The 26,007-nt window shown below is 44.6% G+C and overlaps 2 protein-coding genes across 2 annotated transcripts; both read right to left on the bottom strand.

Moving 5' to 3' along the window:
• Positions 1 to 1,302: 1,302 nt before the first annotated feature.
• Positions 1,303 to 8,268, bottom strand: si:dkey-208k4.2 (uncharacterized protein LOC570186 homolog). Its single transcript, XM_036552882.1, has 9 exons — positions 8,134 to 8,268; positions 7,643 to 7,743; positions 7,411 to 7,507; positions 7,076 to 7,164; positions 5,936 to 6,009; positions 4,895 to 4,975; positions 3,723 to 3,952; positions 2,774 to 2,827; positions 1,303 to 1,575 (listed from the first exon to the last, which is right to left on the bottom strand). The coding sequence occupies exons 1-9, from the start codon at positions 8,266 to 8,268 to the stop codon at positions 1,303 to 1,305; spliced, it is 1,134 nt and encodes a 377-aa protein (XP_036408775.1).
• A 636-nt stretch (positions 8,269 to 8,904) lies between these two features.
• LOC118795167 (alpha-2,8-sialyltransferase 8E-like) lies at positions 8,905 to 18,535 on the bottom strand. The gene is made up of 7 exons (XM_036553554.1): positions 17,976 to 18,535; positions 15,392 to 15,472; positions 14,261 to 14,338; positions 12,884 to 13,028; positions 12,450 to 12,562; positions 12,228 to 12,320; positions 8,905 to 11,006 (listed from the first exon to the last, which is right to left on the bottom strand). The coding sequence occupies exons 1-7, from the start codon at positions 18,074 to 18,076 to the stop codon at positions 10,529 to 10,531; spliced, it is 1,089 nt and encodes a 362-aa protein (XP_036409447.1). The 5' UTR covers positions 18,077 to 18,535; the 3' UTR covers positions 8,905 to 10,528.
• Positions 18,536 to 26,007: the final 7,472 nt, after the last annotated feature.

The following is a 26,007-nucleotide window of genomic DNA, read 5'->3' as shown; positions in this document are numbered from 1 at the left end:
TAGGATCTTACCATATGTTCCAACAATCCATGTGAATAAGGAGAATAACCGTGAAAAATGCTGAGAAAAATGGGAGACTGTCAATCTTTTATAACTTCAGTGGACATGTGAGACAAACTGGGTCTGAGCATGGACCCCCCTGGTACCAGGGCCCAGCTACAGTGCAGGATAAGCCTGAGCATCAGTCAGTCTTCTCACACTGGAAGGACTACACACATTTTCTCTTGAATGGCACAGAGCCAGTTTTACAGGGTGTCAGAGACTGCACATTATCAGGTGTTTTATGACCAGTTTGACTCTTTGATTGAACTTAATTCTCATACCTGTAGTCACAAGGGCAGGCAAGATTCAAGAAAAAAAAAATACCACATACAACTCAAGCAGGTAGAAAAACATACACTTCTGCAAGAGTGTTCTCCCTGGAGTTCCTCATTTTATGTCACAGTGAGAAGTGAAAATGACATTTATCAGACACATAAATTGCTCACTCCAGCTGGGCAGAGAGATTGATCAGTCATGGGTGAAGTGTACCGGGCTAGCCTCAGAAGCACTGCGGTCTGCGTTCACAGCTCCCCCTACTTCTGCAGGCCTGAGACCAGCTTAATAAACAAACACAGACGCTCCAGGGCCAACACACAGTGCAGTCATGCAGGCCTCAAGGACTTCAGTGACAAGAGCCACCTTCCCTGCACCTTCCCCAATACAGCATTATCACACTGGTCAAGCAAGTCTCTCACTCTTAGGTCAATCAGATGGGAAATCCCAACCCCGCCTTTACATTATAGGGGTTGGTGCTGTCTTTATTATGTGAGGGGCTGATATGAGCAGATAGATCTTGTTAGACCAGTCAAGCGTAGCAGATAGTGTCCCATCCCTACCCCCACTCCCACTCCCAGCCTCTACCACCCTGAATTTAGAATGGATCAGGTTAATTGAATCAATATTGTAGCTGATGGGAAGAGTCAAAGATTTACCTTCCTATAAACCTGCCACTCAGTGACTGATGACTAACCTGTTAAACAAGAGGGTGCCAGGCTTAATGGTTTTTTTTATTGGGTGCATTCAACAGAAACAACTCGGAATTCACGTCAAAGTTCAGAAAAGAACAACTTATGGAAGCTACACATTTAAAGAAAAACAGACCCAATGAATCTTGCCATTTGTACCATATCTAACCTTAATTATAACCTAAATTTTCAAATGGTCAAAGCCATTTCATTTGCCAGAAAGAAATTAAATGACAAGAAAATTAGTGCAAAAACTTTCTGGACTTCCTGGGGCAGGCTCCCTCCTCACTTCCATTTAACTCTTGGGTGGCGGAGCCTCAGGGACTGGTTTCAGAGGACCGGGCGGCTTGAGGCTGAAGAGGTCGTTGAGGTTGACCTCCGGTTCCACTTCCCGTGGGATCTTGCGCTCGTTGAAAAGGCCAGAGAGGTTAGCCTCCACCACAACCCGGCGCGGGAAGCGCATGCGCAGGGAGAAGAGGCGACTCAGGTCCTCCTCCACCAGGGGGTGCTGGCGATAACCCTCGAGGCGCTTCTGCCATTTGTTACTGGACCGCTGGCGCTTCTGCAGCTGTTATCAGTAACCAGATGAAGTTAGGGTCACTTCCTGGAGCCAGTACAGGCTGCGACACAACTGAGCTGATGGAAAGTGAAGTCCATAGGTATAACTAGTAAAATTCTTGTACACTCCCTTTGGACGTCATCTCCCACACATCCTACTACACCTGCAGTGGTTTCACACAGTATTTTGCTTACTCAACCTGATCTAGTCGACTACACACACCACCTGCTGTTTCCATGAGCTTACATGATGATTTCACCATGTGTTAGATTGGAGAGACCTGTTTGCATGAATATAGTAATTAGACAGCAGAAGAAAAAAAAAAAACAAGGAAAAAGATGTATCTGGAGCTTACAGTCTTGATAATAAAAAGGCAAAAGGAGACACAGGTCCAAACAGAGCCAGCATATGGACCTGCAAATGTCCTGCCCTGTACAACAGGCCTGGCTCAGCTATGCCCTGACCCTGCTGGGCTCTGGCTCTGGGGCAAAAATGAGTGAAAGATTGGACAAGTGACCAAGGGTCACACACAGTGCTACTGACTTAGACTGCCAGAAGGGCAAGCCTATACACTCTACAGCACCAGTCAAAAGTTTGGACACACCTGATTAAAATAATGGGAAACATGCATTCAAATATATTTTGATCTAAACACTTATGCTGAAATGCTCAAAATTAGTTTCTTAGACAAATATAAACAGTGAAGTTGATGCCTATGTATGAAATTTTACCTTTTTTTTGGCCATTTTGAAAAAAACTAATACATAAAGAGTTTTGACTTAATACTTTTTGGTCACTGCATAATCCCATTTGTGTCATCTCATAGTTTTTATGTCTTTACTATTACTCTAAAATGTGGAAAATAATAAAAATAAGTGTCCAAACTTTTGACTGGTACTATATCCTGAACCTCCTGATAAGCTCCACTCACATGCCCATCCAGAGATATGGTCTTCTTGTGACCTTCTATATAAAACTGCCCTTACTGAAGCAAAATGCATTATCAACTTAGAGGATCTTCTTACAGATGCATCAACTGGCAAAACCTAAGAAGTTTCTTTTGGCTCAAGGCACAGAGCTGAAAATCCATTGCCACCCGGGAGGACTGGACGTTGCTGCCACTTCAAAGTTCTACTCTGAACACCCCCGCCCGCCCGGGCCCTCCCTTCAGCTTAGGCACCGATGGAGCCGCGGCCACCATGCTTACCTTCAGCTTGGATCCATGGGGGTCGTGGCGAACCATGTGCCTGCTCAGGCTTTCCTTAGACAGCAGGGACAGAAAACACCTTGTTACCACACAATCACACGCACGTCACTCACAACCCAAACCCGAAATTGCAACTGCCAGAGACACCCTGTTGCACATATATGGAAGAAAAAAAAAAAAAAAAAACGCTACAGGGAACAGCACTTAGGGTTCTACACATGATGAGGTTTGTGGTTTCAAATCCCACAAAAGACCAAGCAATTTGCCTTTGAGCAATGAGTCATCTTAACTAATGGACCAAAGAACGTATAGTGCAAATGAAAGATAGCACCACAAGTGTAATAAGCAGCATAAGGCATTCAGTTCTAGGTATACAAGTCACCCCTTATTGCAGAAGATCAGATATTCACTGCAAGCTTTTATACAGGCTCCTCATAATTTATAACTGGGCCTTGACCTAATATATTCATTTTGCCATCCGAAAAGCACATCCACCATATTAATTTGTTTGTCTTACTTGAAGCAGGCATGGAGGGACTCGGTTAGAAATCAGAAGTAATACTTTTTCATGAGCTTCGCGGAGGCTTTCATGGCCGACATCAGAAACCCCCTAAATGCCAGCGCAAACCCCCTCAATCAGCAACTTCCCTCCGTTGAATATGAGCTCTCAATCAATACAACTGCAAAGCTCTCCCTGCAGCAAACAGCCAGTTGAGTGAAACAACTGGTTCAATTTTGTATGAATACATCACGGAGCTTCTGACCTTCACAAAACCATTCTCACTTGAGGGACAAGGTGTAAATTAATGCTATGTAAACACTATAAAAATTCAAGATGAGTATTACCAGTACTCAGCCACACAGTGAAGGGCGGGGGCAAGGCCAACACTCACACAGACACACACACACACACACACACAGTGGAGGAAGCGGGGCGGTCTCGACTCACTCTCATGGCGAAGGTGCGAGGGCAGCCGGGGTGGGTGCAGTGGTACTTGAGCAGCTGCAGGTGCACTTTGAAGATGTGGTGCTGCAGGTTGAAGGTGGAGGAGAAGTAGGCCTGGCAGCCCTCACTGGGGCACAGCAGCACAGGCTTCTGTAGGGCGTGGGTGCGGCGGTGGCGCCGCAACGCATTCCGCTTCTCAAAGCCCGCCTGGCACAGCGCACAGGTGTAGCTGACTGGGAGGAGAGGGGGCAGGGATGTTACCATTATGGCTTCCAGCTGCCGTGTTGTACAAAACTACACAGTTCCTTCAGACACCATTGAGGCCTTTCCTACAGGGTGCTCACAGGGAGTCACCAAATTGCGCCAGTCCCATTTGCGCCGTTGATGCAATGTCACTAACAAGACATGCAAAAATGTTCAACACGAAGTGATGCCCTGTACAGGAAGTTGTTTTTAGACTGCTCACATTCAACAAGAGTTGAGGCAAGATTTTGATGCAATTATCTATTACAACAAGGAGCTGCACTTGCTATAAAAAAGAAAGCAATGCAGAAACACATCTAAGGCTTTTTTAAGTATTGTATGGGAGCATATTGAGATGGTAAGACTGGCTGACCACGTACTCACTTTGGCTAGGATGTCCGGAAATTTTCAAGGAATGCATCCACTTACATCCATCCAATTATAACAAAGACTAAAGGAAAAGTATGTCTGACTTGCGTTGATTTTACTCACACCACAATTGCAAGGAACGCATCCCTGCGTAGCGCATAAACCCGTGACAACCTATGTATGTACCCAACTACATTACCAAAGGAATCCATCACAGTTCAGGATTCTCTAAATGTGATTACGGAGTCCTCCGGTGTTCTGGCACCCGTGGCTCAAGGGACACAGAACCACTGGCAGGAAATTACTCAGGCACTGGGGGAGGAACTCAGGACCATTTAAAAAAAAAAAAAACACCCTGGATTTGCAGAACTGACACAACATTGACATCCCATTGCCCTTTTTTCTGCAACGGGGGGAGGGGGAGAGCTGGCCCCTTTTCTTAACATGTACTTGCAAAAGCATGTCATCACCTCACAATAGTGGCAGATCCAGCTTGTTGCTGGGATGCTGAGTTGTAAACAGCACTGGGCACTCTGGGCTGCCGGGGATGGTGCTGTGATTACCTGGATGAGTCTGTGCGTGCTTGGACAGTTTACCCCAGGTGCACTCCACCACCGGGCAGTCAGGCTTTGGGCAGGCATACCCTGCAAAGAGAGGAGCCAGTGAGGACAGGAGGCTGCCCAACTTAGACAGAATGGAGAGAATGTACCCCATATTCCTGACCCTGGAAAAGTTTCAGCCTTTATGACTGACATGTGGGATTAGCATTAGTGATGAGTAAACTGAATCAGTATTGGTTGCTGTGGTCATATCACCCTGAGTGTACTGTGGATTAACTAGTCTAACAGCTCTTAGGCTCAGGTACAATCCCAAAATATGCCATTTCAGGATGCCTTATCAGCCAATGTAATTGCCATTTCAACCAATGCATGAATAGGCACTAAAATGGCTATCTAAGGGATTTTTAACTGTATCATGCATCAGATGCCCTTACTCAGACTTAACATATGGCACCAATGTATACATAAAGACAAATCAAGCACTCCATACTAAAAGGTAAATGGTCTTGTAGTCTTAAGTCTAGAATTAGCACAATAACCAAATGGAGTGTATTACTGAACAGTGATTGTGATGCTGCTATAATTACGAATGCACATGTTGAATGTGTAAAACATTCCTCTGCACCAGCAACTATTCTGCCATGTATCAGTCATGCTATGGAGGGTATGCCCTGTGAGATCTATAATACCAGCCAAATTTGGACAATTTTTATTCTTTATTTTTTACCAGTTTCCACATTTTAGAATAATGGTAAAGGCATCAAAACTGTGAAATAACATATACGGAGTACAGCAGTGACCAAAAGTGTTAAATCAAAACTATTTTTGATTCCTCAAAATAGCCAAAAAAATTTTCACAATTTTTTTCCAAAAGAAATTCATACATTTTCAAGAATTTAAGCATAAGTTTTTAGATCAAAATGCATTTGAATGCATGTTTCTCATTAATCAAGTGTGTCCAAACTATTGACTGGTACTGTACTACACAAGTGCCCCACACGGGATTGATCAGACAGCGCTCTGGGGAGACTTCCCTTGCCTCACCTGCATGGGTCTTCTCATGGGCTCTGCGAGCAACATGGCTGTCAAACTGGGCTCCGCAGTGCTCCTTTGTGCATCTGAAAGGACAGCAGCCTCAGATAGAGCACTGTACACAGCACAGCATATTGCCGTCTGAACTCAGCTCAGGCTGGGTCATTCAATATTCACCATTCACTTTGCTCGACTTCTTGAAAGTTTTATTCATTCGACACCACGAGAAGGTCGGAAGTGAGGCATCTCACGCTCCTAAACGCCGCCCGCGCTCTCATTTTTCCCCCCCATCATGTCAATATTTCATCTCAAATTTTGGTGCAGAAATGTCAAATTGAGACCCTATCTGGCAGCTCAAACGTATCTGAATGCAGCCAGTTGCCTGTCTCCAAAACCAGAAGAAGCAAGGTGAAATCCAATTACACTCAACCTAATTTTTTCCCCTTCCCCCCAGCACAGCCAGCGGATCAGATTGTGGACCAAGGGGGTTCTGGTGGTGGTGGTGGTGGGGGGGGGGGGGGGGGGTCAGGGTGAGGTAGCATCCCTGTGGACTCTCCCTTATCGCTATGCCACAGGCAGTGCCTTTAAGCACCCTGCCTACTTCCTCCCCACGTCACATACGACATTCAGGCAGTGATCCCCGGTGCTGCCAGAGATCAGTTGCGCAATACAGCTCATTCACCCAGGCAATCTGCACAGGCTTTAGTTCTCAAAGGAGACGCCCTGGAGATGACGCTGTCAAAAATATTCAGAGCGTTCTTCGTTTATGGCAGGTAGGAGGGTACACCGAAGGGTAATGCTTCATTAAAGAGAGGAACAAACTTTTGGTAATTTCATACCTCATATCCGAAGACACACTTGAGATTAATACACACTTTTTGTACAGACATCTACATAGATTTTCCTGAAACATTATAACATATGCATGACCAAATCATGACTAACTTTACGCATGGGTGCACATATCAGAAAAGGCTGCAATTTGGAAAGTCAAGGTTAACTTAACGGGTTTAAAAATGCATTTCATCAAACCTGTATTTCAATAAGACAACTAATTTGCAGCTTAAATGATGCAGAAGCCTGACTCTCTCCTGCCTTTGAGAAAGTCCCCATGCATTTCAATGAGGGACACAGGACTCTGCTTAGACTTACTTGAAATTCGGGGAGATGTTGTGTTCACCAAGATGCAGCTTGTAAGCTCGACGTTTCCTGAATGTTGCAGTACAGTTTGGGAAATGACACTGAAGGAAGGATAGTCAACAGAAAACCACAGAATCAAGAGTTGCAGGTAAAGAAAGGGCTCTGAAGCAATCATACCAAGTTTGTATTTCAATGGCTTGTATAGTATTTGTTTCTATAACACACATACTGTAGCTGGTGTTACAGTAATGGATAAGCGACAAGCTGGAGTTAAGGTAATAAAAACGAAGCGCAGACGATGGACAAGACGATATTTATGGCCATATGGCGCTCTCTAGCGGACAAACCTTGAAATACTTCTCCTTGTTGCCATGAGCATATCGGACATGCCTTTTCAAGTTGTCGGCATTGAAGAAAATCCTGGTACAATATACGTGAGAACACCTGAGGAAAGTTAAATGAAGCAATTTAGAGAATGTTAGAGTTGACAGTGATTCATCCATTTTATGGATGTGTTGTAGAAAGGGGACTGTTGTATGGAATTCAAGCAAGAATAAGAATGCTAGTCTAAACATTTACCTGAACCGTTTAACTCCAGTGTGACTTAAGTTATGTCGGGCCAGGTGAGATTTCCGTGAAAAGCGGCGGCCACACCCCGGCACAAGGCACTGCAAGGGTCGCTGCTTAAGAAAATGTTAAGAAAAACCTAGAGTCGTTTATAAGTAACCCAGGCCTATATTAAACGAAATAGACTATCTTCCTTAAACCGCTTGGTTGTTTCAAATAGCATTTACCCAATTATAAACAGGATATTAAGAATATAATTTAAGAAAATAAAGACATAACTACATGCGCGATTGATGTGGAAAGAGAATCGAGTCGAGAGTCTCCAGAGCGGTTGAAGACTTTCTACAATAGAAAGTGGTCATACAGTTCATGCAACCGTGTTATCCCATCAGATTTAATAAGAACGCTCTACACCGAACGATATTGGCTAATGCGCCCGACTGCTACCAGTATTAAGAGTGGATCATCAATCACATGACGCATGTCCCCAAATCGCCATTTACCGCTCCTGTGTGGACTGTTTCGTGTTCTTTCAGTCGCCATTCACGAGTAAACGTGGCTCCACAGGCAGCGTGATGGCAGTTGAACAGTTGTAAACGTGGAACCGCGTCCAGTTTTTCCTTGTTCACGCTGGTCATTCTGGAAATACTGAAAAATTCCCTCCTATGAATTCTTTGCGGCACGGCTCGCCCTTGAGAAGTGAGACGCAAAGTTGTGCTTGGCGCTTGTTATGGGTCCGGGGATTGATTATTTCAGGTTACACCTGCGCGTAATGTAGCAATTTCGTTAAAGAGTGAGTGAAGCGTTTCATTACTTGTGATTAATTTGGTCTGCGAGTCGTTCAAACTTACATTAACACTATATGGAGAAGTTTCTCTTAAATGCTGGAGGGGATTTTTGCTTTTTAGCTGATAACGGTGAAGGCAGGAATTGTGGTTGGGGATTCCAAGCCAAGATCTGCACTAACGGACAACTTCTGCCTGAAGCTGTTCACGCAGACTCCCAGCAACAGTATGTGATGAAATTACTAACATAAGTGATTGGTGCATATAAAATTATCATACTCATTTAAATGAACCACAGAATTGGATAGATCTAGCAATATTTTCAGATTTGCCATAGTAGGAGCATGATGTGTACACAAGAGGGTCCTATTTAAATGATTTATATGTATTTTATGGCATTTATGAAATGCAGTTGTCTGCATTTGTGATTTAAAACAAAAATGAAACAGCCTCACTTTGAGCCAAAACAGCATAAAGACCAAGGGAGCATTCATTGGGAGCATAGCTGTTTATGCAGTTCTCATGAAGTACAAAGGAGAATCAAATTCAGTACAAACATTCTCATGATTCACAGAGGAAGTTACTCAACCTCATGCAGCTTTCACAGACTGTAAAGAAGCTGTTCAGTCCCTGCAGTGAAATCCATCCAACATATGATAGAAAGGGAACCCAATAAAAACCTTGACCAGATGGAAGTTTTCTTCAGTGGCTGAAATTCAGGGTTCTTGTGAACAGGACGAACACCGAGTGGGATGAAACAGCAAGGCAATGGGTGAGAGCCACCCCCACAAACGTTCCTTTTCTCACGGTCTCTGACATGGCTTAGTGGGTCTCTTCGCCTTCAGCACCCCGTTGGGAGGTAAGCCCTTGTTTTAGGACACTTCGGGGACAGTGTATCTTCCGTTTACGCTTTCACAGTACTGTGGCCTACTGGTCCAGTCCACATGGCCTCAGTTTCATCTAATTTACCTTTCAGCTTAAGCCAATGGAGGGTGGAGTATGAGCGGCAGTATTGTTAGATAGCTTATACTAGCTGCTAGATAGTCTTTTCTTCTTATTTCCTTCATTTTGTCCAGAGCTGGCCTTGCGGCAGACAGTGTTGTGGTGCTGGAGCTGGTCCATTGTAGGGGGAGTCTCAGGTTCTGAGAGGCCTAGCTGGGAACCCGTTGCACAGGTGAGAAGCCTCCGTACTGCACTTGCCCAGGTCAAAGGCCACAAAACCGCAACATTTTCATATGTGGAAGTCGTGTTCAGATGTCCAATATATCTAAATCAATTGTTTTTTTTAATATATTTTAAAATGAATATGTGCAAAAGACAGACATGTGCACATTAAAATATTACATTCAAAAGTGATGCTCAAGAACTGTAATATAAACAGTATCCTTTTATGTACGAAATCACAGATGCCGAAAACACACAGCGTTAAGATCTACAATCAGTGACTTTTCTGGCGTGGTGTTAATATGGATAATGTTGCTAGGATACTAGCCCCACATGCCAGGCCTACTCTCCAGCTGCCTGTGTGAAGCATCTTTACGTAAATGAGGGAAATGAGAACTATTGTCTGAACTGAACAAATTACCTCAAGGGGTAAACAATATCCACGTAAAAGAGGCACATTTTTAAAGACCAGCAGGTTCATCACCTCAGCTTTGGTTACAAATGGCCTGAACGTTGCATCCGTGTGACTTAAAGGAAGTACTGCTCAGAAAGTCTAATAACAAGGCTCCAGATTCCAGCTGGTTCCAATCAAAAATAAATATTCACAAATATATATTTATATACACACCTACGTATGTATTTCATACCTATGGCTACAGTCTACTCTAGTGCAAATTCAAATGAGGTTATGGCTGCCTGGTGAACACACGTAGACCTGCATTTTGCTGCACAACAATCTCCCTGTCCTTAAGGCCGTTTTCTCCAGATCCGTGTGACCGCTGTCATTGCATTGTCTCAGTGTGAGTTATAAACCTCTCGTCTAAAACAAAAGACAGTGTCCATCCCAGATGTTCCCCCCTCCTTGCCCACAGAGAAGCGCCAACGACATCTTTGGGGTGGGGGGTTGAAGGGTGTCGGTACAAGGCAGGGCTCGGGGTGGGGGTCCGGCCTACCTGGGGCCTGAGGCGCACTGGCCCAGGTGCACCCTGAGCACACCCTGGCTGTGCAGGTGCAGCAGTTGGGCAAACTCGGCGGGCATGGCATGCACCATCTTCTTGCTCTGCTGGTTGTCGTAGTAGTGGTTGGTGAGCTGGTGGCGGTCGTGAGGGTGCTGGGCGAAGGGCCAGAAGCCATAGATGTGCACGTTGGTGCACAGCTCCAGCGCCAGGCTGGCCACGATGAGGCCCGTACTGAGGCGTATGGCCCTCAGGCCCTGGGCCTTCCAGAAGCGGGCCAGGCTCTGCAGGTACTCCGGGTTGAGGAACATGGGCTGCACCGAGCTGTTGAAGTCCTGCAGGGTGTAGAGGGCGCGCAGCGAGACGGGCGTGTTGTGCCCATAAGAGAAAGCGGGCAGCAGCAGCATGGAGTCCCTGTAGCTGCTCAGGCTCTCCACAAAGGGGCGCCGGTGCTCCATTAGGCCGTCAAATCTTGGTGGGGAGAGAGAAAGAGACAGAGAGAGAGAGAGAGACAGAGAGAGAGAGAGGGATGAGTCAGCAAAATATAAATAGAACCTGCCCCTAAGCCCAGACTCTGGATCAGTTACATTTTGACCATATTGTGGTTGGGGTTCTTAACTATTTTAGTGGAAGCAGCATCCATTGACATTTAAGAGATATTTCAGAATACATTCTATACATTCATGGAAACTGTGTTTCACAAAAACCTGGTCTATCAGAGGTCGCTGTTTTAAGATAAAAATGTAAACTTCTGGGATGGTTATTTGCACATCTGTGTACCATGGTTTTTATTAAAATAAAAATACATGCTCAAGGAAGTAAAGGAAACAAAAGAATACTACAAAACTACTTTCGGCAAGCTAGAGAATGCTCAGCTTTAATTCACGCTGATTCCAATGTAAAGCGACATCCCTTATGATTTGAGACAGCTGTAATAGCATTCGTAATAGTACAGTTACAGTTATTTTATGGCTTTCACCACATGCTTGAATAATAAACTAAGCAGTTAATTATTGATGACAAAATATTTAACCAATTAATGGTCAAATATAACAAACTATGTTGAAATATATATTATGAAAACAGCTAATTTTATTTCATTGAATTATCCTTTTATTGACAGATGTGTGCTGTTCCATTAACTGATTGTATTTACATGACACACACATACTCACTTCAGATTGTCAAAGTGTGTGACAAAAAAATTGTCTTTAACTGGGTGATAGTTTGATTTAAGAAACGCACAAGCGGAGCAGTTAAGTTGTGTCACAATGTACTGAACTTTCCCACAAACCTCTGAAGGATCTGTGAAAATGTATAACCCCACTAGACAGCTGTTCCTGAGATGGGGTTTCCAAAGGGAGGGGCTGTGTTCAGTCAGTATGCCAGACAGTGGTTTGGATTTAGAGTAAGGTTTGGATAAGTTGCTCATGGATCAGTATTGTAGAGTAAAACATGCCCAGGAAACAATTAACACAAAGGAAGCTAACATTACTACAGCTGGACCTTCCCTTCCGTGGTTTAAAGAAACACATCATTTATAAACAAATCTGTGGAACATCAGAATGTTTTTTTTTTTCACATACGCCCTCAAATCACATGAGCTGATGATGATCTGAGAATTTGTCTTGTGACTTTAAGCCCTCCCAGCCCCAGAAAGCAGGATTAACACCACACAGACCCTTGACTTACTTCTCCAAGAGGATGCTGGGATTGGCTGTTACCAAGTCCGTGTGGTGGCCCACGTCGTTCTCATAGCCCTTATCCACGGGAGGGAGATTGCACCTGGTGAAAGAGGAGGAAAAACAGAGACTCTGTATTGTAATGCTGTGTAGTTTTTATTGCCTGTTCAGGCTCATTGCAATAGCATGGTCATCACTCACTGTTCCTTGTCGTGATGGAAGGTGTACACACCTGAAAACAAAGTGGGCGGAGTCAATCTCAGCTCCACAGCTGCTGTTGAGTAGGATCCCCCCATTTCCCACCACAGCACAGGTTTTCCGGGTTATATTTTTAAAGGGCTGCTCCTGCAATGCACACACTGTTACAGACTCTATCTACACACACATGCACAGGCACACACACACACACAAACACACACACACACATTTGAAACTTTGCAGGTGCACTTACACACACACACACACACACACACGCACACACACAAACAAACTCACTGTTACATACTCTCCAAGTACACACACTCATTCTGTTATACCCTCTACACACATGGTCACACACATACACACACTGACCTACACACATCTTTTTCAGCACACCCACAAACATGCACAAACGTCCAAGTATGAATCCACTAATGCGTTTATTCTTCAAGGGAGGCTGGGTACCTTTAAGAATGTGTTGAAGAGTTTTGGGGTCACCACCAGCGGTTTCCTCTTCTCACCATCGTACACGATCTTCGACTCCAGTGGCGTGTTGACCTGCGTGACGATGGCCTTGGTGGCCCCATGGCACCTGTTCGTCAGCTGAGACCTGGAAATGCAAGGACATCGCATTGAGTACTTGAAGTCCTCTCCTCTTTCTCTGCCTCACACCCACTGTGCTGGGCTGGGCCCATCAGTGGGCCTCATTACTAGAATATTGGATTGCAGACCCAAAATGAACTGTTTCAGAAATGAAACAGCAAAGACGCTCAAAATTATTCCGCACTCATTAGCGCATGGTTCACTCCTTCCACTCAAAGGGAGTAGTGTGGAAAATCTCATTGTGTCTTTTAGCAGTCCGGGACTCTGTTAATTACACTAGCAGTCAGTTGATCATCTGCTCTCCAGCATGTCTGGGCATGTCCCAGCTCACAGGGTCCCTGCCTCAGTGAACACTTCTGTTCATGGAGGTGAAGAGCACGGAGGCAGGTAGATCCACAGAGCACATTCTGTCCCAACGACCCAGTTCTGACTCGCATTTCACATGCATCGGACTAATAATACGCACGTCCAAATACACGCCCTTACATGCTGTTGATGTGTGATTAGGGAGGACGGCGTGGAGCAGCAGGTGAAACGGAACTAATCCCCAGACCTGTCACTGTCTCCCACCGTTAACCAGAGTCAGCATTTTTAAGCTTTCCCACGGCTTGATCAAGCTTCATCAGCAAAGACAAAACAGGTTTGTCTTTCCTTCCTTCCTAAAAGGGACCTGGTCATCTCTGTTACCAGTATCATCCTGTGACCTTCTTATGCCACGTGCTGAGGATAAGTGGAGTTGGCTTTGGTATTTGAATTGAGGACCTTTAATTGTGGTTGTTGTTGCAACAACCACAATTAAATTTATCATTATTATTACTGTTGTTTGAAACGATGCTTTCAAAGAAAATTTGTTTCATAATCTAAATTCTGTGATTTACAGTTTATTCTCTTACATCTCTCACTAACCCATTCACATGGCTGTGCTTTTTAATAACTCAGGCAGAGGATCATGCTCTGTGCCCTACCCCACATCTGAACCCTTGACCCACTGGAGCCTGGAGCTGAGCCGTTATTGTTAACCACACATTCCGGCTCCTCCTGTCTGGAGAAGCTCTTTTGCCCGCCTCTATGGGACTGGACCAGGGCCTGGGAATGCACCAGCACACTAGGGAAGAGGTTGGCGCTAGTTTTTGATTGTGAAGTGAATAATGTCTCATGAATAATGATTGAACTTGTGATAGCGATGAATAATGAATGAGTCATGGGGGCATGGATTCTTGCAGCTGTAGATTTCCGTACCTGAACTTTTTGAAATTAGCCTCCTGCTTCTTCCAGGTGTGACTGTAGAGTTCCACCATCTTGTCAATCGTGTTTTCCCTTCATGGACACGGGGGCCACAGAGACAGATGTGGAATGGTGTGGGACATGTTTGAGACATGTGAGAGACAGTGAGTAACAGTGAGAGACAAGCAATGGGATACAGGTTGAAGACAGTGAGAAATAGTGAGAAACCGTGGGAAAGGGGTGGGGTGGTAAGTGTTTACTGCATGGCAGGATTGGTGTGAAATTTGATGCACTGGTCCACTTCTCTCCACACCATGTGAATTCCCCAGATATTATTTAGATATTATTTAATCTACTGTTTGCAAAGTGTAAATAATATATTTTTTTCCTAACTGGATCCCCCACACCTGTTCAACCCACATAAAAGGTCCTTTGTGAGAGCTAATAACATACCCTCAGCAATAACACACCAGACTGAATCTGTCATAATGCATAGGGTTTGATCAGCAATGAAAACATGACTATATCTACAAGAATATACAGGACTAGATCTACAGCAACACAAAAGACTAAATCAGTTATAGCACACGTCTCAGCCTGAAATATCACACGAGACTAAATCAGTCACAACACATTGGACTGGATCAGTGTAACACAAGATTAAACCACAACAATACACAGGATACAATATGGGATAGCACACACAACTAAATCAATTATAACACATAATATCAGTAATATCACACAGGACTACTACGTAACCCATTTATATAGCAGGATATTCTGGGTTAAGTACCTTGCCCAAGGGTACAGCAGCAGTGCCCCCCCCCCCCCCCCCCAATGGAATCAAACTAGCAACCTTTCAGTTACAAGTCCTGCTCCTGTGCTACTATGCTATACCGCTGCCACAACTATAAAATCAACTGTAATACACAGGAGTAGATCTAACACACAAGACAGGACCAGTATAGAACTCAGTATAGACTTCAGTATAGAACTCGCTGGGCGAAATAACACACAGAACGGAATCACTGTGGAGACTGGATCGGCAAGCCAGCATACAGGGGCACCCAGTGAAAAAACAGATCAGGATCTAATACGATCTCTCAAAAAACAGGGGATTCTGGGATAAAGTTCTGTTCTCACCTGCACTCCTTGCAAACCCATGATGGCTCAGCCTCAGGGTTCTTCCGAATGGGATGCGAGGAGCTACGTGGTCTGTCACCACTGCGGAGGAGAAAGACTCTAATGTATCCTTAATGCAGCTTAACACATACATGAAATGATCTACATACATTCCACATACACATACATTTGATATCTGATTACAGCAGGGTTGAGTTCCTTTTAAAACATAACTGATCAAACTTCTATAATGTGCTGTACTGGGTTGCAATTTAATACAGCAGAGGTAAACTTCAGTTCATCCTAAAGACAGCTGAGCCCATCAAACGCCTATGTCACACAAGTGACCACTTTAGAAATATCTCAGTTGAAACTAATTCAGTTTAAAATACAGCTGAGACCATCTACAAGAATCCACCTTAAATACAACTCAGAAAACTACTTTGCTTTAAATACAAACATTGACAGCTAGAACTCCTCCAAACTATTTGCAGTCATAAATACAGACGTGGATGGAAGTGTTTTGGAAATACAACTGACAGTGGCGTTTTTATACAGGTGACAAGATTAAAATCTATGTCACATTCTTGAGAATTCAGCCCAACCAACTCTCTGGACTTAAATGTTGGCCTGAAATAACTAATCACAGGAGAATGGCCATACAAGGATTCCCAGGCTACAGAGAAGGGCACTAACTCATGGTCTTATATTCATTTTTGCATATTATTTGTCTACCTCATTATCACAATGTCTTTTATTTTAGTGTCTTTTTTATTTAGATGGATAGATTTTAGGCATAGATTTCTATGATTCCCTTTTGTCGAGAACAAAGGGATATAATATAAGCCTTTATTATTGGTACAATATTGTACCAATGGATTTGCCCATTGGCGGGGATGTCCAGAACATATCCCACACAAACAGCGAGAGTCTCCTGTACTCTATTTAGCGTGTGCCTGTGTTTCTGTTCACGGTTTAATTAATCAGTTTAGACATGTGGTGGCGCTGAGCCAGAGCCAAACCCCACAGCCACAGGGTGAAAGGCAGGACCACAACCCGGGCAGGAGGCCAGCTCCTCACACACACGGGACAATGCAGACACACCGATTAATCTAGACTTTAGGAGGAAGCCCACATAGACGGGAGGGGGGAGAATATGCAGACACAGACAGCCAGATTCAAAGCCTGGAGCTCTCTGACTGCTCCTCCACAGCACCGCACACGGAGACCGAGTTCAAGCTCATCTTCTCGACAGAGTTTTAATTTAATGTTAGAAGTCGTTGCATCTCCTGAATGTTCCTCGTTGTGAGCTTTAGTTCCATGTCACCCACTGAAATGATGACATTCCCTGGCTATATGTTCAGAAATGTGGGAAATGACTGAAGACAGTTTTTTTTTACATTTATTTTGCCACCCTCCGCAGGAATTCTGTTACCTAATTTCTCTCAACAATTAACTCTGATTAATTCAGTCGTCAGAGGAAAATGTGAGATTCATCGAATGACAAAGTTAATAGCCCTACAGGTCCCATCCATGGTCCTGAAGTAATCCTGTGTGGTTGATTTTTGTTTCAAATGAACTCTGGATTGATAGGTTTTACTGAGCTGTTGATTGAATACAGGAACATAGCATCTCCTAAGAGTCATCAGGTTTAATAAAACAATGTTAAGGTGTATGGAATGATAAAGAAGACAGTAAAGGGATTCCCTGAACTGATATATGCCCTTTATAAATAAACCTCTAAAACATGTATATATAGATATACATAAATATTATAAACACACACACACACATATATATGTCTACATCTGAATCTTTTCATTTCCACATTGACACTTATTGAATAACAGTTCTTCCATTGGCAACTTAAAGAAGATGCGAAACACAGAGCAATAATCAATTAAAAATGAAATAAACTATATCAGGTCAGAGCTCAGCTGCAGAAGAACAGCCCACAGAGTGGTACTCCAGGATGAAAGGCTGTCTCACTAATTCATTGGGACATCTCTGCAGTTTCACAATGACTAACTATGACTAGCTGATTGCTGCTTCAAATACAGGCTGGGGCAGCAAGGAGTACCGTGAAACCTTTGACCATCATGCCACTCATTTTACTTCATTCGTCAACACTGCTGTGTAGAAACATGATAACAAGGCTAACAACAGATGGAAAACAGAACAGCATCCTGAAAAATGTTGCCAAAACATTGGCATGAAGCTCCCTTTTGCTTCCCGTGTGGAAGCAAAGGCATAAGGTGGCACTGGTCCAAGAAGTGTTCGCCCTGGAACACAGAGTCTGCTTTTTTGGGATAAATCCCGTCCAGCGTGCCTGGTCCCGGGAGCTCCACCCCGCAGCCAGTGTCCAGAGGGAATGGCTGCCTGCATGGGGTACAGCTGTGGACCGGGGCAGCCCCATGCTGGATAGGCAAGACACATGCAGTTGTTGTCTGCGCTACCTGAACAGGGACTCTGGATCAGTTTGGCTTCATGGGAGTGGTTTGAGTTTTGGTTAAGAAAGCTGATACAGGATCAGTTAATCGGAAGCAGAAGGTACCAGACGAAAGTGCGGGAGGCCCGGCGGCAGAACGGGGGTTGGCAGACTTACCTGTAGTTAAAGATGTACCAGATGAAGGCTATCAGGACGGTCCCCAAGATGAAGAGACAAAGCATAAGAGAGAAAAGCAGCTTCAGCGGCAGTCCCCTCATCACTGTCCACTCTCTCCTCCTGCTTCCCCCCTCCTTCTCTCCCTCTCTCGCTCTATCAGTCTGTCTGCTGCCTTCTCCTTCCGTCTCTCCCACTCCCTCTCCCCCAGCCGTTTATCTTCTCTGCCTCTTGCACTCTCTTATTTTCCTCTCTCTCTCGCGCGCGCTCTCACCACGCCTCCTCTCTTGTCACTCTTTCATATCACTGTTTTTACCCCACTAAACCCTCTTTCAACCCCCATCGCCACTTTTTCCACCCCTCTCTCTTATTTTCACCTTCCTAATCGTCTCCTCAGTTTTGTTTTACGTGAATCGCTGAGCCTCCTCTATTTTCATTGCTTCCTCTTTCCCTCTCTCTCTCTCTCTCTCCCTCTCACAGATCCTACCACGTTCCTACTTTCTGCTGAAGTCCCGAAATCTCAAGCTGTTGCTCCTTGTGCATTCCCCACCCCCCACCCTCAGCCTTCCCTGTGCTCCCCTCTGTTCCCCCTCCCTCTGCTGTAAAACCCCCGCCCCCCTGACCCCCTCTCTGCCTCCATAAAGGAGAGGCAGTAACATGAGTGCCTGGTACTGAATTAGCCCACGGCCTGCCTCTGCTGTGTGACTGTATGTGTGTGTGTGTGTGTGCGTGCGTGCATGTGTGTGCGGAGAGTCATGAAGAATTGTTGCAAAGCTTGTGGGAAACTGCACTGCGTGTGTGGCTGTGTGTGTGTGTGTCTGTATGTGGAAGCTCTTTCTCTCTAACTAAGGCAGCCAATGAGGGTCAGCCAAAGCTTGGGTCAGGGGCTATCAGCCAATCAGGTCTCCCGATCAGCACAGTTCTCCCTTTCTCTTTCCCTGCCAAGTTCTGGTGGAGTGCTTTCAGACTCCGGCTCAAGTTTGTTTACAGCATCAGCTCCTTCTTGCTTTTAATACAGGAGAGGCTTTTTGCACAGAGAGGTTAGGGGAAAGTGGGGGGAGAGAGGCCCGAGTGTAATGGAATCTTTGCTAATTTAATGTTGAGGAACCTGTGTGGAATAACAGTAGTGAGAATCAAAGAAGGAAATCAAAACAATTGCCAGGAACTGCTGAGAGTTAAAACCAGGGGACCACATGACTTGTGACTTATTCTTGGCCACCAACATCATATTAAATCCACTCACAAGTGTGGCTGTGATAACAAGCTGATGAAATCCATCCCATGGAACTGATGGTTCTCAACAATGGGCGGACTCACAGAAAATAGATAAGATTACGTCCCACAGTCTGCTTTCTGTTCACTGGTCTACTTTACCACTCAAACGCCAATCAGCAGCGCTGGGCTATATATCCATTCATTAGATTTATTTGGTCTGAATTCAGGTATGTTTGACTCAGCAGTCTGACACAGTTCCCTACATGTGCTCTGTTGAGAGACAGCATCCAAGATAACATGAGGGGTAATTTGGGGAAAATCCGTGTTTCTGTTCTGTAGGGTCTCTCACAAGAGTGCTCCTCTCTGACCGTCCCTTGTTTAACCCCAGGCCCAGACTCCACAGTAGAGCAGTGTGGCAGGGGTTGTCAGCCAGGCATGTGGCCACACACTTTCCAGAACTGACATTGGCATTTTTACTTCTTAGCATGAATATTTCTATAAAACACTTTCATCATTTATTTGCAGCAATAGTATTATTATGATTATTAAGCCATAATTACAGGGATTTAGCATCAAGGTGACAGACTTCCCACACGTTTTAAATAATTTGTTACAGTCTGAATTCATTTGTGGGGTCTTTTGGACAATGTAGGCAGATTCTCAAACCTATTTAAACAGCTGTGTCTTAACTGTGGGAATGCATGACATGTGCTTTATTGAACAGCCCAGCAGTGTCCCACTAGAGACTTCACCCTTTGACCTCCCATGGCTGGTCCACAGATGTAAAAGTCCTCAGCAGATGACCAGGGAAGACTACACACCAGTGGCGCTGTGGGAGTGAGTCTGGGCACAACGATGAGGACTAGTGTATATCTCCACATTAAACACAGTGTCACAATGTGTTTTAACTTCCTGCGTTTACCATGAACAAGAACAGACAGAGGAGTCTCCGCTCCCCTCTGTGGGCAACTTGCCAGAGAAAGTGAGCCAGAGGCCTGGTATTCAAACTCTGAGTGACCCCTGCAGATATTAAGATGATGAAAGTTATTTAACGCTTTTAGTTTTGTTGAAGGAGACCAGATATCTCGGCTCGCTGAAGGAATTTCACCTCCCAAATAATCCCCCGGCTCTCTCCCCTCCATTAAGGTCTCACAATGTTTCTGCAAAGTTGCAGCAACATGGTAGCACTCCTCCACCTGTACGGAATGTTATGTGTTAGCTAGCTGCAATAAGCTTTCACCGTTTCCATGATAACAGATCATAACTGCACTCTGTGTGCTGTGTCAAACCCCATTCCTCCCATTTCGCTGTAAAGAGCTGGACTGGTGCTACTAACTCATCCTCATAAACAGATTGACCACACACCCATTGTTCTGAACATTGTACAGGTTCAAGGACAGGAGTTATGTATTCCCCCTCTTGATTCTTCAGTCATCCATTTCCTCTTAGTTCTCTGTTAATCTTTTTTTGGGGGGAGGATCCTAATATGATTCTGGTATGTAAAAGCTTATTTGGTCACTTCTTCATTGATCACATGTCAACCATGTGATCAATGAAACAGTCTTGAGCGATCATCTCAGTGTGTGAGAGGCAGAATAAATGTGTGTATGAGAGTGTGCGCGTCAAGAGGTTTTGCCCTTTTCTGCGAGACACATGGTGAGGTCCCACACCATATCTGATCTATATCAGATTACAAGGGAAATTGAGGTCACAGAGGGCCAGAACTTGCCACAACCCATATGCAGATCATTATGGGGCTTCAGCTCTGTGATTCTGCAGACACTCTATGCTAGGCAAGTCAAGAGATAATGTTTGATTTCTTCATGAGATAAAGAGTATTTGAGGACTTGTTGGCATATGTGAGAGAAGGATATATTAGCACAGACAGCACCTTTTGGGAGTGATAGGAAAGGGTGTGTGTGCGTGCCCAGAGGGTGGAAGGGGTAGGGTGTGAGGGAGCGCCTCTTGTATGTGCCCATGTGATATCAAAGGGAAGGGTGGCCCGCGGACCCCGGGCAGAGCAGAGGACATAATAAAAGGAGACATTGTCCACCCACTCCCCTCCCCACGTGCCTGCTGCTGATCTAAGTTCGAACTGTGCTGCAGTGTGAGAGAGCAGACCAAGTGTCCAATCACACAGTCCACACACACACAAACACACACACACACAAACACACAAAGATGCAGGATCACAGTAATCACCTGCAATCCAAGAGACCGCCCACAGCAGCTTCCTCTTCCCTAATCGGACGGACAGGCCGTGTATGACACTGCGTTGGCCTCAACGATCTGATTAGATTGTGTGTGTCTGCTCCCTTTGGCTGGAGCTCGGGATGACAGGAGCACTTTATCTCAGTATCTCGGTGCGTCCTGCGTCTCCTTCATGAGCATGGCCTCTAGGGCCGTCTGTTTTGGCAATGCTTCTTTCAGAGGGCGTATGTGTGTGTACATATATACAGTATACATATATATGTGTGTGTGTGTGTTCTCACCAAGCCCTTCGAAGCAGTTTCACACAGCAGGCACAGGCCGAGACAGATTGCGTGGCATAACTAGCAGGAAAAAAACAACACATTTGCATAAGGCAGGTGTCAAATGTAATTGAGGTCTGAAGAGCTGTGAGGACAGGAAACTGTTGGAGGGCATTGTCCTGTAGGCTATGCCGCGCACAAAGGCTTTATACACAATAAGAGAGGCTCTGCACAGAAAGGGCCTCTCTCCTGCTGTGAGTGAAGCTGCCACCCCACCCTGCCCACAGGCTGTAAATGGGTCAGGTTACCTTGCGGAGGGGGGAGGCTTCCAGCGGCCTGCGTGGGGGCATGGACGGGGGTCTGATGCAAAGCAGCTGACCCACACACATTCCTCAGCCACTATGCTATGGGCCAGGTGCCCCATACCTGTCTGCGCTCTCGTAGCCCTGCCCACATGCACACAGGCATGAGAACAGACACAGACGCGCATGCACACACACACACACACACACTACAGACGTACACATAAACACACGCTTAAATCCACACACACAAGCACACGAGCTACACACTCTGCACATATAATTACAGGATCGCTTATGCACATGCATAATTCATGCTTGCTGGGTAAATAAAGCCGCTCATAAGTATTCTGTCAATGCTGACACACGCTCGAGAGCTCAATCCACAATCATAAATCCATATGCCCTCATGTTGCTGCTACGGACTTCCTGCTCAAAGCGGCAAAGAAGGATGACAGAATGATGCGCAGGAAAAACATTCTCAGACAGAATAAAGGTCCTTTAAGCTGGCTATTTGAGGCACGTGGCCCTCATTCCCATCGGTGCTGGGAACTCTGTGTCCTAAACTCTGCTAATCTGAACAGCCTGTGCCCATTATCAGACATGCGATCAGCAACCAGTGACACCGAGGAGAGTGGAACAAAGGGCTCTGTCTATGGGAAAAGAAGCATGCAGTAAATCTAAGAAAGGATGGGAGAATTCCAGTCCGCGCATCTTGAGTGACCTTCCACAGAGACAAAAAGAGGAAGTCCCCAAAGTGGCGAGAACAGGACCCACCACAAGGCTGCCAAAGGAAGGCAAGCTCACTCCAAATTTTTTCCTACCTACGCAAGGCTCTGCCCGGAAATGTGTGACACAATCTCCAAACTCGAAAGAATCCAAAATTTCGAAAGCACAAAGCTCTACCAGGCACTACAGCACAGGATGAACCACCCTAAACAATCAAAGAAGGAGGAGAAAAGGTGGAGACAGGCTGAGAACTCGCAGAACAATGTACGTCCCACGCTCCAATGGAAACAACTGGATTTAGCCAGAGGCCAGTGCACACAGTATGATTTCAGCATTTAGCTCTTTTCATTGCAGTTTCGAATTTGCCACCATTCTTGGATAAATGCGCCACGTGTGCACTGAAATCATGCCCTGGCTTAACACCTTGAAACTGTGCAGTGTGTCAGGACCTCGGTGTGAAGAGGTGATTACTGCCCCTCTTCCCTTCTCCCTGAAAGCTGCGAGTGGAAATCAAGCTTGATATTCTCACATATTCCTGTTCACAGGCCAAGAGCCAAGGAAAACAATAACAAGGTGCCCCACCCCCCCAAAAAAGTATAGACAAAAGTAGCAACACAGCTGTGGGGTTACAGAAAGAAAATGCAAAAGAGGGAGCAGCGGGCCAGACAGACAAGAAAGATGAAGAATTTAATAAACATTAAACTGCAGAACAAATGCATTCCATTTTCACACAGTACAAGTTAAGGATCCAAGTGAAGCGGACCACACCATCTCAGCGGCAGTGAACTTTCCCTTTTCATTTCTCAGAATGATGAACTCGGTTACATTTCCCTAAATTCCACGAAGTCCATCGACTGGAGTGGATATTAGATTTCAATGTGCGTCCCAAGCGCAAGTGCAGGTGGCTGTGTTGGACTTTTACACCCGTGTATTTTTATTTTTACAATGATGTTATCGTTCTCCAAGATTTCACTTGAAACAGACAGCACTTCCCGTTCCCAGCTGGCACTGCAAGGCTTTTCCAACCCAGAGGGCCGGCGTAATGCATTCGGGAGTTTGTGTATGATTCTGCCTGCTGTGCAGCAGTCAGTGTAACCATGTATTCATTTCCAGTTACCTTCATTTATTACTTCATAACAAAAGCAACAATGAGTCTTCTGAATAGATTCCTATTAAAGTAAACAAGAACAATACATAGGCCTAAATTTATAAAACTTCTTTAGCTATACTTAAAATCTTTTACCAAAACTTTTACCAAATTCTTTCAAAAACAGCCACTACAAACAAGAGAAGCAATCATGGTTTGTGGAAATACCCAAGTAGCTTGACAAATACTGGAGTTACAACAAATGCTTTACAGACTTAACAGGGCAGCATCAGTGGCCAGTGTGAGGCACCACACGGCACTGAAATTGTTACCAAGTCCTCAGGCAGTGACATACAGTCTGATTCCATACTACATTAACCAGCAACTTTTCGGTTATGAGTCCTGCTCTTTCCGTCCCCCAGTTTTGATGATGCAATTTTAAATCATTGATATGTGTAGGTCTGACTTAAATAATACTAGCAGAGTTAGTATCACTGGTGCTTAGCATTAGAACTGACGTTTTGAGGAGCTAAGTGTAAAATAGACTGCCAAATATTTATGTAAATTGCCCTGCAGGCCATGTGTCCAAGCCCCTCCAAATAAGCCACAGACTTGGAAGGGCAACCTATGTGGCATGAATATCTGGAAGACAGTGAGTTGAACTGGTGAGCCTGCAGACAGCACAGGAGGCTTAATGGAAGCTGGAAGCAACTGGCTCAAGTAGCCAGGATACTTTAAGAGGCCCGTCTGGAATCGGGAAGCGTTATTATTTGTTACCAAGGCATTCGGGAGAGCTGCAGTGTTAATGATCACTTTGATTTCTCAGTCAGCCTTACTGTGGGCCCCCTGGTGTGAGCCAGCTTTCAAAGGTAACTGCATTTCAGGCAAAAAAAAGAACAACTTGCCTTTCTTTTTATATTGTACAGGTTCACGAAAGCACTTCAATGGATGGCTTCTACACTCTACTTCTGTGATCAGATAGCACGGACTGTTCAACATTTTTCAGAGAAAATGTCATGAAACATTCAAAACAAAAATAGTGACAAGATCCGAACAGTAGCCACTAGGTGGAGACAATCTTCCAACATGAGAAGCCCTATCTAACAAAACATGAAAAAGGAGCCATTCTACTGTGTTTTTTTAGTTGAACTCATGGAGTTTCAGTTATGCTGATTGTTGAAATAATAATTTTAAAAAACCAAGCATGCTAATGCAAAGGAGTCCTGACTTCCTCTATACTGAATACACTGACATCAACAGGGAGGGTGCATTCCCTCATCCATAAGGAAAATTTATTTTTCATAATAAACATGCTTGTCATATTCATTTATCTAATAGCAGTGTGTGTACAAAGCTCATTACAAGAAGCATGCAATGTTTTGAAAGTTTAATTAAACTTCATGCTAGTTTTATATAAATATTGCACCAATATCTCCATGAGAAAGTCTAGCTCTTACAACTTAAAGTAACTTCTGAATTTAGCACTTTAAACATCTTGTCAGAGACCTGTGCAATAACATGCTTTTATTTCTCCTCAGCTCGTACAAGAATTCCAATGGAATCTAAAAGGATAACCATGGTTACCCTTAAGCACGCCGCAACTGAATAGAATCCAACACAATTAAACCGTGTAAGCCTGGCTGGAGTACAAAATGTATGTGGTTGCGAAACCACATTAGTAAGGTTGCACAAGCCGTGCCAAGCACAAGCCCTTATTTCACTGCGTCTTTTTATCCACGGCACCACACCGATGCTGCTTTTGCACTGGCAAATCACCAGCATCGTACAATTCACATTACACTAGTAAGACCTGTTTTTTTTTTCAGTCATCAATCTCAGTAGCTTTACAGCTTGTATTGTAAAGCAAGAGCGGAGATCCCTTTGGTTCATTGAACATACCTCAGGTGCTTCATGTTTACCAATTGGTACTAATCTGTTTGTGCCATTAGAGAATAGCTATATGCAGAAAGCTAGCTATATGCATCACATGAGCCCAATGCCACGTTAGCAAGGCAACACCCAAAGGAACTTAAACTGCTAACATCAGCTTCATTAGCCAGCTACCACATGGTTCTGAGACAATGCACATCCCAACAGTTTCCAGTAAACGTGAACAAAAATACTTTGTTCTATTGTTAAACTGTAATTACATTTACAGCAGGTTGCTGCAATTTCGGCTGGCCAATTAGTAACCATATTCCAAAAGAACCAAGATTTTATCTTTTTCCAAC

This window comes from Megalops cyprinoides, chromosome 19 (assembly GCF_013368585.1).
Source record: "Megalops cyprinoides isolate fMegCyp1 chromosome 19, fMegCyp1.pri, whole genome shotgun sequence".
Lineage (NCBI taxonomy): Eukaryota > Metazoa > Chordata > Actinopteri > Elopiformes > Megalopidae > Megalops > Megalops cyprinoides.
Note: the sequence above shows the minus strand (reverse complement) of the source record. Positions and strands in the feature narration are given on the sequence as shown.

What these genes read in the sequence shown, in the direction of transcription:
- si:dkey-208k4.2 (XM_036552882.1), bottom strand. Translation starts at nt 8,268, where the DNA reads ATGACCAGCGTGAACAAGGAAAAACTGGACGCGGTTCCACGTTTACAA. An exon ending in AACATCTCCCCGAATTTCAA is followed by an intron (nt 6,010 to 7,075) that starts GTAAGTCTAAGC and finishes CTGTCCTTTCAG; the next exon opens with ATGCACAAAGGAGCACTGCG. An exon ending in CCATGAGAAGACCCATGCAG is followed by an intron (nt 4,976 to 5,935) that starts GTGAGGCAAGGG and finishes CTCTCTTTGCAG; the next exon opens with GGTATGCCTGCCCAAAGCCT.
- LOC118795167 (XM_036553554.1), bottom strand. Translation starts at nt 18,076, where the DNA reads ATGAGGGGACTGCCGCTGAAGCTGCTTTTCTCTCTTATGCTTTGTCTC. An exon ending in TGGTACATCTTTAACTACAG is followed by an intron (nt 15,473 to 17,975) that starts GTAAGTCTGCCA and finishes TCTCCTCCGCAG; the next exon opens with TGGTGACAGACCACGTAGCT. An exon ending in GCTAATTTCAAAAAGTTCAG is followed by an intron (nt 13,029 to 14,260) that starts GTACGGAAATCT and finishes TTGCATTTCCAG; the next exon opens with GTCTCAGCTGACGAACAGGT.